Below are 16,142 nucleotides of genomic sequence, written 5' to 3'. Positions count from 1 at the left end.
TGTAGCCTTCCATCCATCGACCAGAGAGAGAGAGAGAGAGAGAGAGAGAGAGAGAGAGAGAGAGAGAGAGAGAGAGAGAGAGAGAGAGAGCTATATGGACGTTCTCCTGCAGTTTCTGCTGCTGATGATAAGCATAAAAAGCATCTGTGAATGAAAACAAGTAAAAAATGCATCGAAGTTTCTTCGGCGCAATCGCGTTTTCTGTACAGCGTATACTGCTATATAAAGCTATCAACTACGAGTAGTACGAAATTCTACGAACGGCTAGAGCTCAGTTGCTCCCCAGATGCGGTCAAGTGAAGGTGCGCCGCACGCCTCCGGAAAGCACTGCCAGACGCACGATCCACGGCTAACCTTAAGCTCACATAAAATAAAAGCTAATGAGGGTAGACGGTTGTAATTTGGTATGTTTGATGATTGGAGGGTGGATGATCAACATACCAATTTGCAGCCCTCTAGCCTCAGTAGTTTTGAAGATTTGGGGCCGACTGAAAAAAGTGCGGACGGACAGACAAAGCAGTCACAATAGTTTTCTTTCACAGAAAACTAAAAGAGAGATAGGAAAAATCTTCACATTCTGTCGCGGTTTGTAATTAGCGATACCAACTGAGTCCCAGGAAAGGCGCTCATATCGCTAAAGCCATTCCCATACCTTCCCCTCCTCTAAAGGATCCACTTACCATCTGACTACCATCCCCAACCAAATAACCGGCCTTTCCCCAACACCTATCCTTCCTCCAACAGCCGTCATTTCCCCAACACCCATCTTTCCTCCAATGTCCGTCATTTCCCCAACACCTATCCTTCCTCCAACAGCCATCATTTCCCCACCACCCATCTTTCCGCCAACATCCGTCATTTCCCCAACACCTATCCTTCCTCCAACAGCCGTCATTTCCCCACCACCTACCCTTCTTCCAACAACCGTCATTTCCCCACCACCTATCCTTCTTCCGACAACTGTCATTTCCCCAACAAACATCCTCCCTCCAACAGCCATCATTTCTCCAACAATTATCCTTTCTCCAACAGCCATCATTTCTCCAACCACGGTCATTTCTCCAACACTTATCCTTCTCCAACATCCGTCATTTCCGAAAACACCTATCCTTCCTCCGACCACCGTCATTTCTCCAACAACTATCCTTCCTCCAACAGCTGCCATTTCTCCAACAACTATCCTTCCTTCAACAGCCATCATTTCCCCAACACCTATCCTTCCTCCAACAGCCGTCATTTCCCAACACATATCCTTCCTCCAACAGCCATCATTTCCCCAACACCTATCCTTCCTCCAACCACCATCATTTCTCCAACAACTATCCTTCCTCCAACAGCCATCATTTCTCCAACAACCATCCTTCCTCCAACAGCCGTCATTTCCCCAACATCTATCCTTCCTCCAACAGCTGTCATTTTCCGAACACATATCCTTCCTCCAACAGACACCATTTCTCCAACAACTATCCTTCCTCCAACAGCCGTCATTTCTCCAACAACTATCCTTCCTCCAACAGCCGTCATTTCTCCAACAACTATCCTTCCTCCAACAGCCATCATTTCCCAACACCTATCCTTCCTCCAACAGCCGTCATTTCTCCAACAACTATCCTTCCTCCAATAGCCGTCATTTCCTCGACAGCTTTCGCCTTCCAAGAGACAACTTGCCCTTAAAAAAGCCACCTTTCCTCCAACAAACTCCCTTCCGCCCAACGGCCTCTTTCTCCAACAGTTACCCTTTCCCAAACAGTCGACTTTGCAACCAGTCACCTACCACCAACAACCGCATTTCCTCCTATACCTTTCCTTCCTTCCCCAACAGCTTCCCTTTCCCAATAACCTACCTATACCCCCTACACCCAACCCACCTACGTATCAAAGGGTCTACTCTGCCTCCGTTTCTTTCAACTCATAATGTTAACCATAAGCCTGGGCAGATAAGGGGCTTTGCAAATTACATATCACCTTATCTCTTAACGCGTTGCGGGATCTTTCTGTGGATCAAATTGTCGTGGGGGGAAATACACGAACAAATAATACAAATAAAATAAATGTGCTGACGACATTGCATTTGACATACAACTAAAAATAATCTTGGAGAGTGGTTTAACTAAAGGGATCGTAGAGTGTTGTTTTAGAAACCAAACGGGCTTTCGATTATGAAAAATGACTTTTCCGGAAAAGGAAAATATCTTGGGAAAAATGCTTTTCAAAGAGGAAAAAATCAAGGACAATCCTCACAACAAACTGGTTTCTTTATGGTCTGGCAGTAACGACACGTAAGCGCGAAAACCTTCATTTGATGATCAACTTGAAATGAAATGTAAACTCACATGTACACATAAACTCAGATTTACATGTAAACTCAGATTTACACATGAAACAAGAGTAAACTAGAAAAGGCGCATATAAAAACACATGTGGAATATATGCAAAATCAGTCACAGAACACAAACCACATGCATAATATACTACAATCCAATACAAATTTAAGAAAAACAGGCTGAAATGCGATATCATTCATGCAAATACACACTAAATCTTACACCAATATAAACTTTAATTACATCATCATAATACCGAGAGTTGATCCAACAAACAAGCAAACAGCTACATTACTGACAATCGACCCAAAACACAAAAGCACAGAAATTAAAACTTGGCCTAAAGCACAAAGTTACCTAAGTGTAAAGTAACCTCAAAATACAATCTCGAACATACGCAAAAAGAAGCTTGTTTCTGCGGAAAGCCACCGAACCTGTTCCAGGGCAGACGTGTGTGTGTGTGTGCGGCTCGTCAGTGGAAAGCAATTTAGACCAAAAGGCAAATTAAAGCGTCGCCTCTGCGGCAGGCAAAATTATGGGAGTCCGCGCATTCCTCGTACTTCCTCGAAAATAAAGAGGCAGAAAAGTCTTGAAGATACAGAGAGAGAGAGAGAGAGAGAGAGAGAGAGAGAGAGAGAGAGAGAGAGAGAGAGAGAGAGAGAGGAGAGAGAGAGAGAGAGAGATTATGTAGAAAGTGAGAGGAACAATGATAAGCATATTCAATAATGGATGAGAGAGAGAGAGAGAGAGAGAGAGAGAGAGAGAGAGAGAGAGAGAGAGAGAGAGAGAGAGAGAGATTATGTAGAAAGTGAGAGGAACAATAATATTCATGGATTCAATAAGAGAGAGAGAGAGAGAGAGAGAGAGAGAGAGAGAGAGACAGACAGAGAGAGATTATGTAGAACGTGAGAGGAACAATAATAAGCATATTCAAAATGGAGGAGAGAGAGAGAGAGAGAGAGAGAGAGAGAGAGAGAGAGAGAGAGAGATTACGTAGAAAGTGAGAGGGACAACAATTAGCATATTGAATAATGGATGAGAGAGAGAAGGAATCAACATAGTAAGTAGAAAATGAGAAAGAGACAATAACCAACATATTACGTAAGGAGAGAGAGAGAGAGAGAGAGAGAGAGAGAGAGAGAGAGAGAGAGAGAGAGAGAGAGAGAGAGAGAGAGAGACTTTAAAATGCCGTGTCAACCTCAGAAGTGCCACGGTTACTTACCTGACAGGTGGGCGACTGAAGGATTTGTGATGCAGCAGAGAGAGAGAGAGAGAGAGAGAGAGAGAGAGAGAGAGAGAGAGAGAGAGAGAGAGAGAGAGAGAGATAGCATCACATCAAAATGGTTCCTTAAACTCTCTTAATTGTATAATAAAACGGTGACAGCAATCAAAATGAAGGTCCATTCTGATGACGTTTTAGAGTTTGATAATCAATCTTTACGAGATTCGGGGGTTGCCAGAAAGAGACCGAAAAAGGGACGTTCCATTTTCCTCGTCAGTTGCTTTGCTTATCTCGAAAGAGAGAAAAAAGGAATTAGGCCTATATACACGCCCACGCGCGCGCGCACAGGTGCGGCTCACCTGGGAATGACACAGAGTCTCTGCGTCTGAGTCGCTTTATGTCGTTCGTAGCTTCTAGTCCTCGAAGCAATTGTGAAAACTAAAGTTTTCCAAAAAGTCTAAAGCTGATATTTCAAAAGTCTTTGGAAAAATCGAGGAATTACAAATCTCTAGATATCAATGACGATTTTCTCAATGGGCTTTGCTATCAAAGAGGGGTTTAAAAAAAAAAAAACTTGAAACTTTTTAAAAACTTACAAATTCTTGACGTCAAAGAAGCCTATCAAGGAAAAAAAATATCTGAAATAGTAATTTACTAATAATCTTTCAAAAAAGTCTTGATATCAACGTTATTTTTTTAACATCAAAAGAGCTTCAAACAACACATCAAAAAGACAATGAATCCTTCAATTAAGGTCAATCGTACATCCCCGATAAGAATTTTAATCCAGTGGGCATTTGAAGTAATAAAAAGACGATATCTAGAAGAGTATCTAAAATATATCCAGACGCTATCTGGAATACATCCAGTGGGGAACATCTTCAACATATCTAGAGAGCATCTGCGAGGACAATACCACCAAGGCCTCGCCCAGATAGCTAAATGAATCTCTCAGCTGGATTCTAGATAATATCCATAAAATATCTAGAATGCCTTCCAGGAGCTGACGATGCCCCAGAGTAGAGGATTCTTCCAGACTGTAAAACGAAAATCTAGAAAATATTTACAGAATATCTTAAGGACATCTTTATGATGTCTGGAATGTCTCTCGGGATATGGCGATGGCCGGGAGTCTGGATTCATATAGATTGCTTAATGGACTACTGGAATTTTATTTGTACGTTTATGGAAGAAAAAAAATAACAAGAAAGGAAGGAAGGACACTCAGTCAGAGAAACGTATGTAATCCATCAATAAATGAGGAAAAGGATATAATCTATTATTTAAAAAAGAAAGATAAAATCACTGCGAAGACTATCCTAACATGATTCAAACCTGATGCTACTTTCTTCGTAATTTGTTGAAGTACAACTTGAAAAGTTCGATAATACGAACTGACAGAAATAAAACAAATACAAGGACCAAAACAAAAAACAAGGTTAGTCATCACCTTAGACTAAACGAGAGAGAGAAAGAGAGAGACAGAGAGGTGGGGGGGGGGGGATGGCTCTCACGTTCATGCCCCGTGCTTAAGATAAATGTTCATTGCAAACTTTAATCAAATAAAATTTTGATCTGAAATTAATTTTTTCCTGAAAGAAAACCTAAAGATTTTTTCGAACAACTGTTGCCTGTCCACATGATATTCTAAACTATATATGAGTAACATTCTTATCCATATACATACATATATATAGATATAAGCGTATACTGAAGTCTATATGTATAGATAAGCATACAACAATCACACTAGTGTACAATGAAAAGACTGTTCAAACTTACACCCAAGAAAGGCATCATAGCATTCAGATTAATCTGCATCGCTGTGCATGTAACTTCCACAGCAATCCTCAATTTACTCGATAATGATTGCATGACGCATCAATTCGCATTATTATTCAGTTATAAGATATACGTCGTCAATTATTTACTACAGATCATGCGGTAGCCCTAAACTCACTTGATACAGACCAAAGCTTACAAAAATTGTTGATGATATCTGCAGTTTTTCAATTTCCAATTTGACATCAATCACCAATTTTGCAATATATTCTTTTATTTCAAGAACAACAACCTAAATTGGTCACAGAAAAATCACTAGTAAGAACTGCCCCAGTGCTTCTTTTCTAGTTTACCTCATTTTTCGTTCTACCTCGCCGACTTGAAAATAAGCATCAACCCCCAAAGGAAGACAGCTTACACACTTAAAATAAAAAACAGAAATAACAAAACTGATCCACACAAACACACCCTCATTTCCACGCACCCCAGGAAGTGCTTACTACAAATGTAACTATGACTACTTGAAATCGGGAAGAAAAAATCACTCACATCAACACTCCTGACTTCTAAATTTATATTACAACCTGTTAATCAACGAGGAGACATATAAATATATATAAAAGTCATGAAAAAACTCTGCTAAAAAGTTAGGGCCATGAAAGTCAACCGAATCGCCCACAAACATCAATTCAACATCAATAGAACACATCCTTTAGACATCACAATGGAATACACCCACCGCGAGACAGCCGTGATGAAGGGAAAGAAAAACAAACAAAGAAAAATATGATACTAATAGAGGAGCTTATCGAATCAAAATTTCAACGTCACAATCAACCAAGATCATAAATAAAGAGTGGCGAGTTGTAAACCTGTCAAAGAATTTTCAATTAACGTATCTCTAAACTTTCGACGATTCCCATGACAGACATAACCTACTGTGGTGGGTCCTGTGAGAAGACGCTCTCTTGCTGAGCGCTATCAAGAGAAGGCAGCGCTTTTGCTGGATCAAGTTAATGGAATTGTTTTAGTTCCCATTTTTTATCTAACATCAATGAGAATATTATTAATAATAATAACTATATAATTTTTCAGGCCACACTGACATTTTTAAGACATTTTAGTCTTCTGAAATAAACCACCTACTTTTCGGCAAATTTCTGCAGAATTGCTCCTTTGATTACCCTTGAAATACTCAGATGATAATTATACCGTTGAACAGACGAAAGTCTCTTGGCGCATGGGACCCAAACGCCAAGCCACAAATGCTAAGAAAAAATGAAAACTTTTAATTCAACGGTTTTGGTTGTCCAGAGGATAATTCTTTTGTTTGTCTCTACTCCTGTTGTATCGTAACATTCAGCTCTTATCATTAAAATCGTCCAAGTTTTTCAAGGTCAAAATCCATGCAATTAATAATAAATTTACACTGAAAGTAGAGATGACATAACTATAAAAACATAAAAACATCCTAATAATAATTATGACAACAGCAGCTCATCAACGACATTATTGCAAAAAAATAATAAATATTTTTACGCCCTTCTTCTTACAATTAAGAATCCTCAAACTCGACCCATTATGAAGAACCAGTTCGCCCTCCTACCCGGGGAACAAAAAGGAGGAGGAGGAGGAGGCTAATCCGTTCCTCATATTAGGCCAAAGTCTCTAACTTTACATCTGATAACGAACCACTGGAATGGCCACCAATATATATAATTAACAAAGATTTTCCTCTCATTCTTTTTATTTTGATCATTCTTTTTTCCGTATTTCTATTTGGTTTCAACAAAGAAAGAAAGGAGCTGAGAAATATTTTAAAAACCACATTACACTCATAGTAATAAACAGCAAATTCTTAGTGACACCTTTTCTAACAGCATGGCAAAAAACATCGAGAGAGAGAGAGAGAGAGAGAGAGAGAGAGAGAGATATTATTATTATTATTATTATTATTATTATTATTATTATTATTATTATTATTATCAATGGTAGTAGTATTAGCAGTTATTGCTATTGTTAGCCTGAAGAGAATGTGAAAATTATTAAAATTTTCTTTTTAGTCATTAATAATAATAATAATAATAATAATAATAATAATAATAATAATAATAATAATAATAATAGCTATTATTAGTAGTAGAAGCAGTATCAATATGAACATTACACGGAACAATCCGAATATAGCATTAAACTGCCAAACAATTTCATTTTATTCCTTTTTTTTACACGGGGTGCATAGGGAGGCTTCTAAATACGAGAGCAATGTCTCGTTGTTTATGTTTTATTTAAACCTTTCTTAATTTACTTGATATTTATATTTTTATCGCTTATTTGACAGTTGAGCGTCACATTTTTCTATTCTCTCCATCTCTGTTTCTGTCGGGTTTTCACTAGGTTAGGTCATTACATTGCCCACCCCATCAGTCTTTGCAAGGAAAAGTACTGAAATTATTAACGATATTAAAGCCATATATCACAAAAGCGTGTGCCCCACAGAAATTTGCCAAAACCAAGCCGGCTGTTCTTGATGGGACAGGAATCGTGATAATATCTCCTTGAGATAGGCTGGGCTCTTGGCAAACATCATCAGGCCTAGGTGCTACATCTGCTGCTTTGGACTTCTCCCATTTACCACGGTCCTCAGATAATGGAAAAACTAAAAGGTGATCCTTATCCTGAATTAACACTGTTTTGAAAGCGTCGAGGTACCACAATTGGCATTTACTTATGAGTGAGCCCAAACTGACACCAGATTGAACACCCTTGTGACTGCCTAGGGGGCAGTTACTAGACCAAATCCCAATATTTAAATTAGTATATTACTTCTCCACAGACAAAGCAAAGATGCTTCTGTGAGTCTAGATATACAGGCATCTAGAAGTAAACATCCTTTGCATTCGGGGAATACATGAAAACTCCTCTTATGGAAGCCAAGACAGAACGCTGAGTTTCCACCTTGAATGGTGTTCTTGTCACTTTCTTCACCAAGGAAATACAACCATAAAAGCCTGAAAAGCAGCTGTCTACAACTTCCACGGTTCATTTCTCCACTATTTCCATTACTTCCATTTCTAGGGCAGATGATCTTGTGGAGCCCTGTAACTAAGATGTGAATAATAGGGGAAGTCAGCCCTCAGCCCTCCTTGAAAGGGAGCCAGTATCCATCTTGAAGGATCAGACTAACCAAGGCTCCACCCCTTGTGCTGCCACATTGCCCAATGGTGTGACACGCAAGGCCCCACTCTTGGCAGCAGGGGAGGAAGGCTGCTTTTCTCAGAGGCTTCCTCACCTTCCCCTACCCTCCTTTCCCGCCAAAGTTCTATTTAGCGGGAATAAAGGGCTGGGACAAACCCTGACTCCTTCTAGAATAGACACAATCTGGTTTTTAACAGAAGAATGTCCTCTATCAAAGCCTGACATCCATGGCATAGTCACCCCCACAGACTTGGCTGTCATGCATTTTGTGATTACCAAGGCACCTTCAAGGATTCTGCATGGTGCATACTCCTGAGTGCCCGTCCACCTCTCCCCCACCACCCAATTGACCTTATTCATCAGAAAGAGTAAGGAAGTACCCAACTGATGAATTTTGCAGGATGAGATTTCCTAATATTACAGACCAAACTGGTGAAAAGGCTCTTTGTGCTACCATGCCTCTTCAAGACTAGGCTGGCTCACAGGTTAGTGGGCTGTTGGGAAAGGAATATCAGAGTTCGCCCTCCTGATACCAGCAACCCCACGAACTTTACCTTTTCCCTCCTTTTATCTGGTAACCACATAAAAGTCCAGTCACTAAGTTGCTTAGAAGGAAGTGATGGCTGAAGCAGGAAGGGATGTCCTCCCGCCTGCAGTCACTCTAACCCAAGGTTGCTGTCAGCTGGTAGACCAACAGGTTCACCTGTAAGGGGCAGGTCTCAACTATCTGCGGGAAGCAGCGCTTTCTTTGCCGAGTCGGTAGATGGAGCAACAGTTTAGCATACCTGGGAAGTAGTACTATCTTTGCCGACTCTAAGGAGTTCACTGGGCCACCGATCACATCGTCCTCCTGACTCAGGACACTTTCTGCTAGCGGGAACCATGGCAAACGGTAAGAAGGGGCAGTTTCTGGTCTTATCCGTGGAACTCGTTACACAGGGGAAACTAACTGACTGCTAGCCATTGTGGATGCTGTACCAAGGCCATTTTTTTCACAGATAAGTTCCAAATATTATTATCTCGCTTATAACTATCTTATTTTCCATGTACACATACAAATATCTGTTTTCCAACCTCTATAAGCTTAACATGATCCTTCTAGATATTACTTTTGAAAAGGAAGGTGAAGAAAGCATCCATGCATAACATTAATGGCTGATGATATTAATGGAATGAAATGGTGTCATTTCTTGCTAAATTACTTAACATTTACATATAGGACGAGCAAATTTTCGGCTTATTCTTCTCAACATCATAATCAATACTCGGATAAGAAAATAAAATTAAATAACGATATATGCTGGAGAAGACAAAATTTAAAAAATCATGAACTTATCTAAGAGGAAATAAGTATGCAATATAATGATAAAAAATGAATAAAAAGGAAAATGAATCCATACACAAAGTGAAGAATCTAAACTGAAAACAAAAATTAAACAACGAAACAGAAAAGGTTAGGAAAAAAAAAAAAAAGGCAGGCGGCACTCAAACGGCACACTGGCACGAATACCTCTCGTGTGTTTACAAACAAACACGCATTGGGAGGAGGGGCACTCTCGCAAAGACTCGCAAGGGCGTTGCAGTCAGCTCGCTATAAAAATGTCCAGGCAATCAACATAACTAATGCCAAAGCCATGATAGGAAGAAAAAAAAAGGAGTAAATAAAAAATGGTATGAAACAAGAGGACTTAAGATGTTTACCCTCGGAGGGGTCAGGAATCTCTCCGAGGTCAAGATGCCTTCCGCGAGTGACCCCGGCGGTCAACGATGATGCAGTGTTGTGTCTCCCGCGAAGGAACAACAGAACAAATGGACGACACGAGAATGTTGGTGTCTGAGATTGAACAGCTTTTCACCCAAGGTGTTTCCTTTTTGCCCATTTCTTTTCCTTTCCTTGCTATCTTTTTAAATAAATGCTTAGCATCAACGCATGAAAGCACGTAAATGGAACGAAGATATAAAGAACGAATATATATATATATATGTATATATATATATATATATATATATATATATATATATATATACATATATATATATATATATTATATACACACACACACACACACATATATATATATATATATATATATATATATATATATATATATATATTGTACGTTATGATGGTTTTGCGGGAACTGCTGGTTCCCCGCTCGTTCCCTTTTGTGGATACCTTCAAGTTTTTTTGTTTTGATGTTCTCGTCGGTGAGCTGCCGTTTTCTTTCTTCAGTCGGGTCTGGTAGGGCAGCAAAGGTAGCGGCAGTGGCAGCAGCAGCAGGCAGTTTTTGGAGTCGACGTTGGTCGAGTTTATGAGCAGCAAATTGGATACGGCTACGAAGTGGAGCACGACGTAGAGGTGGGAGTATACCATGAGTAGTTTACGAGCTGCTCATCTTTGATGACAGCGTGAGGCTGTCCTGACGTCTCCATCGGGTATTCTGGTTTGTGGGGTCTTGTCCCTGTTGCACAGCTGAGGGCTGTCTTGGTGCCCGATGGAGGACGTATGTTTGATATTTTTTTCTGCCTGCTGTTGTTTAAAATTTAACTTGATTTTGTTTAGTGCTGCCTTTTGTTTTTTCTTGTATTTATGGTTTTATCTTTTAAGAGAAATTTGTAAATAAATTAAAAAGCTCATTTTATTGTTTTTGTTGTTTTCTCCTCCTTTGTTTGTTACATCTGCCGTAAAAAGTATATTAAAGTCGTTACAATGGCGACTGTGACAGTACGGCATTGGAGGATCAGACACCAACACTGCTGGTTCCCCGCTCGTTCCTTTTTGTGATTCTGTCCTTACCTTCAAGTTTTTTTTTGTTTTGATGTTCTCGTCGGTGAGCTGCCGTTTTTCTTTATACGGGTCTGGTATACACATACAGTCGACGTTGGTCGAGTTTTTATCACTTAGTATTTAGGTGGATGACCATGAGTAGTTGACCACGAGCTGCTCATCTTTGATGACAGCGTGAGGCTGTCCCACGTCTCCATCAGGAGGTATTCTGGTTTGTGGGGTCTTGTCCCCACAGCTGAGGGGCTGTCAGAATTGGCGTATGTTTGATACCCTGTTGTTTATTTTGCCTTTTTTTGTTTAACCTTTTGATTTAACTTGATTTTGTTTAGTGCTGCCTTTTTGAATGGTTTTTATCTTTTCACTTGCCTTTGTAAATAAGGCAACATTTTATTGTTTTGAGTTACATCTGGTCAGTCTTCTGAGTAAAGAAACGTTCATATATATATATTGACACTTATATTCGTTCTTTAGCGTGCTTTCATGCGTTGATGCCAAGCATTTATTAAAAAAAAAAACAGCGGGAAAAGGAAAAGAAATTAGGAAAAAAAGAAAAGACCTTGGGTAAAAAGCTGTTCAGTCTCAGACACCAACATTCTCGTGTCGTCCATATATACATATATACACATACATATTATCACTTAGTATTTAGGGATGAAGTTGGTGTCCACGCCTCCACCTCCAGAATTGGCTGTGACCCACTGCACCTGACTAACTATTGAAATCACTGCCCAAGGCAACAGAGACTCGGTATCTTCTAAAGAAACGTGACTACAGCACTTCATACTCGCAGATGAACCAAATCCAAGACCTCTCGTGTGTGTGTGTGTGTGTGTGTGTGTGTGTGTGTGTGTGTGTGGTGCGCGCAAGAAAATGCAAGAATTCCAGTAAATTTACATATTCGTTGTAAACCAATCTGGCAAGGATAAAAACACCATATATTAAGGTAAAGTACTAAATTAGGTACATGCAAAGCATACGATATTTATATAAACTTCGTTTCTAGGAAGAAAACCCCTCGTAACATTAATAAAATATTTTTATTGCCAAACTATTAGCAGAACTTGGCGGTTTTTCCATCCCAACGAAAGCTATCCTCAAGAATGTTTTACTTTCAGTCACTGAAGGCTAAAAAACATACTGAAATTTCAAGTCTGTCTTATACTTTCATTTTATCTGTCGAATCATTTTCACTGGCTATACACAGAAACAATTTCCTGCAATCTAGCACATAATTTACTTCATGTATCTGGAACTCTCTACCTTCTTCAATTTTTCATGAATCCTTTGAACTGTCTTCTCAGCACTCATGGAGCGCAGTAAATTGGAAGAGAGTTCCTTAGTTATTATCAATTATTATGATAATCAGGGCAACAGAATCAATATATTCTAAAGTAACATACAAAATCTCTGAGTGAGAGAGAGAGAGAGAGAGAGAGAGAGAGAGAGAGAGAGAGAGAGAGAGAGAGAGAGAGAGATTATTAGACAAAGCATCGCCAGATATCCTTGAAGAAAATCGACATTTTCGCAACGAAATGAGTATGTCTTTCTATGCTAAATTCTGATAAGTTGGAGTTAGTCCAAAACATATATAACTGCTACCACACATACTTAGAATGAATATTACAGATATCCTTCAAGGACCTCATGCATAGGATTTACCACCAAGACCCCCGTTAGCGCTTTTAGCTTTTAAAAAGAAAGAAGAACTGAGCTGACGCTGGCAAACTGCTACAAACCTTAGGCCACGATATGCATAGTTTGCACCTACTCAAAGAGTGGTTGTGGCTATTGTATTTAGCCATGGGCCTTATAAACTTGCATTTTGCTTAAGTAAGGATGAAAATAAATTTCATCTCTTGCCAGAATCATTAAATAGACCGCAAGACTTTAAAATTCACAGGAAAAGTACAAAGTAAACTTTCTTCACACAAACACCTAAAGAAAGATCTCTGATGCACCATGTATATACTCGCATATGCTTGAGGTCCCTGAGGCTTACTTGTTATTTAATCTGGTGAATATCTCGTCGGCAGTCTCAAAAGCCTAATAAACAACTCTGAGAAAAAAATGGAGGCTAAAATGAACGCGAGTTGAAAGCATTCCAAGGGCATTTAACTTTAAAACCGCTGTATCTGTAAGAAATTGTTTACTGGTTGGAACAAAAATGCATGTATTAAATAGGGTATACATATTTATTCTTGAAATCGTGATCCACCTTTTTTATCTAAATCTTATTTGGACTTTGCATTAGTTAAAAGCAGGGCAATGTCTGGGCAATGTCTGCTTCAAGTACTTGCAGAGCAGGCACACATTGCCCCATCCTTTCATTTTTTTAATCCTCAAATGGAAACCGTATCCTGAAATGCACTTGCTGTACAATAAGGCGCTGCTCGAGTATCATTTACTATTTTTATTAATTCTTAAAGAATTAAAAACAGTCATTGATAATAATGAATAAAACAAATAAGCCTACCGATTAAAAAGGCAACGGGTGAGCCTTGAAAAGGCTGGGATCATCGACCTGGAAAGGCAGCCCCGACAGCAAAGTACAAAACGCCACAAATCCAGATGCATTTGTTCTCGACATAACAACCAAGTGAACCCCACAGTGTGAATAAAGGGGAAAGGAGGTCATAGAAGCTAACTCACTTTTATCTCCCGCACAATCCAAAAAGGCGAATCTCAGCCACAACTCGTTTTCTTTATTCCTCCTGGCATCTCTTTAGAAGCTGCTGATGTCATCCTGCCCTTGACATACGACCTCGATCATGCAGATGGGCGAGCGTTCGTCTCTCCCATTATCATATCAGGGAATGGGATAACAAGGACCTTTCTCGGGGATAATTAAAATAGATAAGCGGTCCCCGGGGAGAGCTCGATGCTAAGGCTGGGGAGTGAGGGCGCTCTCGACGGCCGTACTTTTCCCGAAAAGCGAAGAGAAAATTGCGTCAAGGCGCAGATCCCTCCCGATAACCGAGCCAATTTACAGGCAGTACCGATGCGAATGAGAGTTTCTCCTTCCCCTTTTTAGCAAGTCCCTACGCGGGAAAAGGCATAAAGGCCGCCCATCAAGGAGGAAAAAGCAGGGGTTGAAGGCAGTCAACTGTAAAGCGTCGATGATTGGCTTCTTGCGCACCCAAGAGAATCCGCCGCTTCGCATTGTATGCATTGCACACTACTAACACCGAAAATGCTTTGGTAAGGGAATGAGCGACTTTAACATAACATCAACAATACACATTCCATGATATATCTCTTGTATATGTTCAAATATATAACACTTCAGAGCAAAGATATTGCTGACATACATTTATGCAGAGTAACTAAATAAAACCAAAATGACCCCTCTCTCAAGACTTTCTTTCTTCTCCATAATGACGCGTCCTTATGGGATAGACAGGGGATTACACATGATAATAGTCGCTGTGTTGTACCCGATTATCGAGTAATCATTTTCTAATCACTGATTACATAATTGCTGTAAATATTTATAATTAAAGAGCATTTAGGAGGCATTCCATTCAGAGATGTGTGAATGTGCAAGATTTAGCTCATGAAATTATCATTAATTACAGTTTACCAATTCCTACGATTTTTCCCTCGAGTCTCCTGAAAACATTTTATGTTATTTCGTGCTGCTTCTTCTGGTTGGAGATGGAGAATAAAATCCTAGAGATTAAATGTACCTTGTATTCGCCTTCCGTCATTTAGATAAGCCGTTCTCGAGGCTACACTCTGGTCTAACGTTAAGGATTTGCTCAACAACAAAAATTTTATAAGCTACGACCCTGCCTTCATTCCGTGGCTTAGTCGAAGATAAGGCTTTTTCGAAGAAACACCCTATCCGCAAGTTTGGGAATTTCTCGAAAACAGGCTTTTTCAACAACTCCATGAGCTTCAAAGCCCCTCATTCTTACCGCAGGTCCGAATATTTATCAAACACGACGATTAAAAACCAATGGCAATATTTATAACTCTTTAGCATAAACGATGGACACACAAACATACGCCCATAAGCCAAAGGATGAATGTTTGTTTGCATGTGAAATCAAATAAATATTTTGGCCACAGAAAGGGAAATATAAAGTAAAAAAAAATTAGCATTGATACATAACGAACGGCACCAATTATCAACAAATCTCACGACGTTAAGGCAGAGCTGACGACATAGTACAGATACCAAAGCAGTCAAAATAAACAAATGACTGGATATTACCAAAGCCGATTGCATATCAATAACAATAATAATAATGATAGTTAACAACAGTATCATTTCCATTCTGTAACACACCCTACGCCGCAGATCCACCAAAAAAAAAGACGGAGAAACAAAGAGGACAAACAGATTAAACCTGACAGCGGAGGGTAAGAGAGGTGACCGCGAGGGGGGAGAAAGCGGGGAGCGGGGGCCAAGTATGCAAACACCCAAAACAGAGTCTGGCACTGAACTGGAGCGAGACATGCCCGTGACACAACAGAGATTATGTCAAACAAGGAATCTTTGTCAATACATGACGGACCCAAAGCTCTCGACTCTGAAGAATTCCAGCGGAGGCTGGCAATGTTTTCTTTTGGACGCGCCTCTCATTTATTGGACGAATCTTTTTTTTTTTTTTGTCTGATGGTTTGTTTGTTTTTTTAGCTCTTTATGGGTTAGCAATATTGGGTGGCTTATTTTTTAATCTTATCTTTATTCACTGTTATTTAAGAATCGTTGTGGAAGTTTTATTTGGAAAAGTCTGAGAAGTCAGACTTTGTATAGGTTGGTTATTTTCTTTTATTTATGCCTTTGTCAACATTCTGCGGGTGTGTGTGTGTGTGTGTAAGC

At 39.6% G+C, this 16,142-nt stretch overlaps 2 protein-coding genes across 5 annotated transcripts in view; both read right to left on the bottom strand.

Annotated features, from left to right (window-relative positions):
• The window catches only part of LOC136847947 (UDP-3-O-(3-hydroxymyristoyl)glucosamine N-acyltransferase-like), a 42,693-nt gene extending 41,456 nt beyond the window's left edge, over positions 1–1,237 (bottom strand). The window contains exon 1 of the mRNA XM_067119967.1: positions 681–1,237. Within this exon, the coding sequence (XP_066976068.1) occupies positions 681–1,237 (557 nt within the window). The remainder of the gene's footprint in view (positions 1–680) is intronic.
• Positions 1–16,142, bottom strand: part of LOC136848134 (extracellular matrix organizing protein FRAS1-like) — a 362,812-nt gene that overhangs the window by 220,704 nt on the left and 125,966 nt on the right. The window lies entirely within an intron of this gene.

Source organism: Macrobrachium rosenbergii, chromosome 18 (genome assembly GCF_040412425.1).
Source record: "Macrobrachium rosenbergii isolate ZJJX-2024 chromosome 18, ASM4041242v1, whole genome shotgun sequence".
Classification (NCBI taxonomy): domain Eukaryota; kingdom Metazoa; phylum Arthropoda; class Malacostraca; order Decapoda; family Palaemonidae; genus Macrobrachium; species Macrobrachium rosenbergii.
This window is presented reverse-complemented; position numbering and strand designations above follow the sequence as displayed.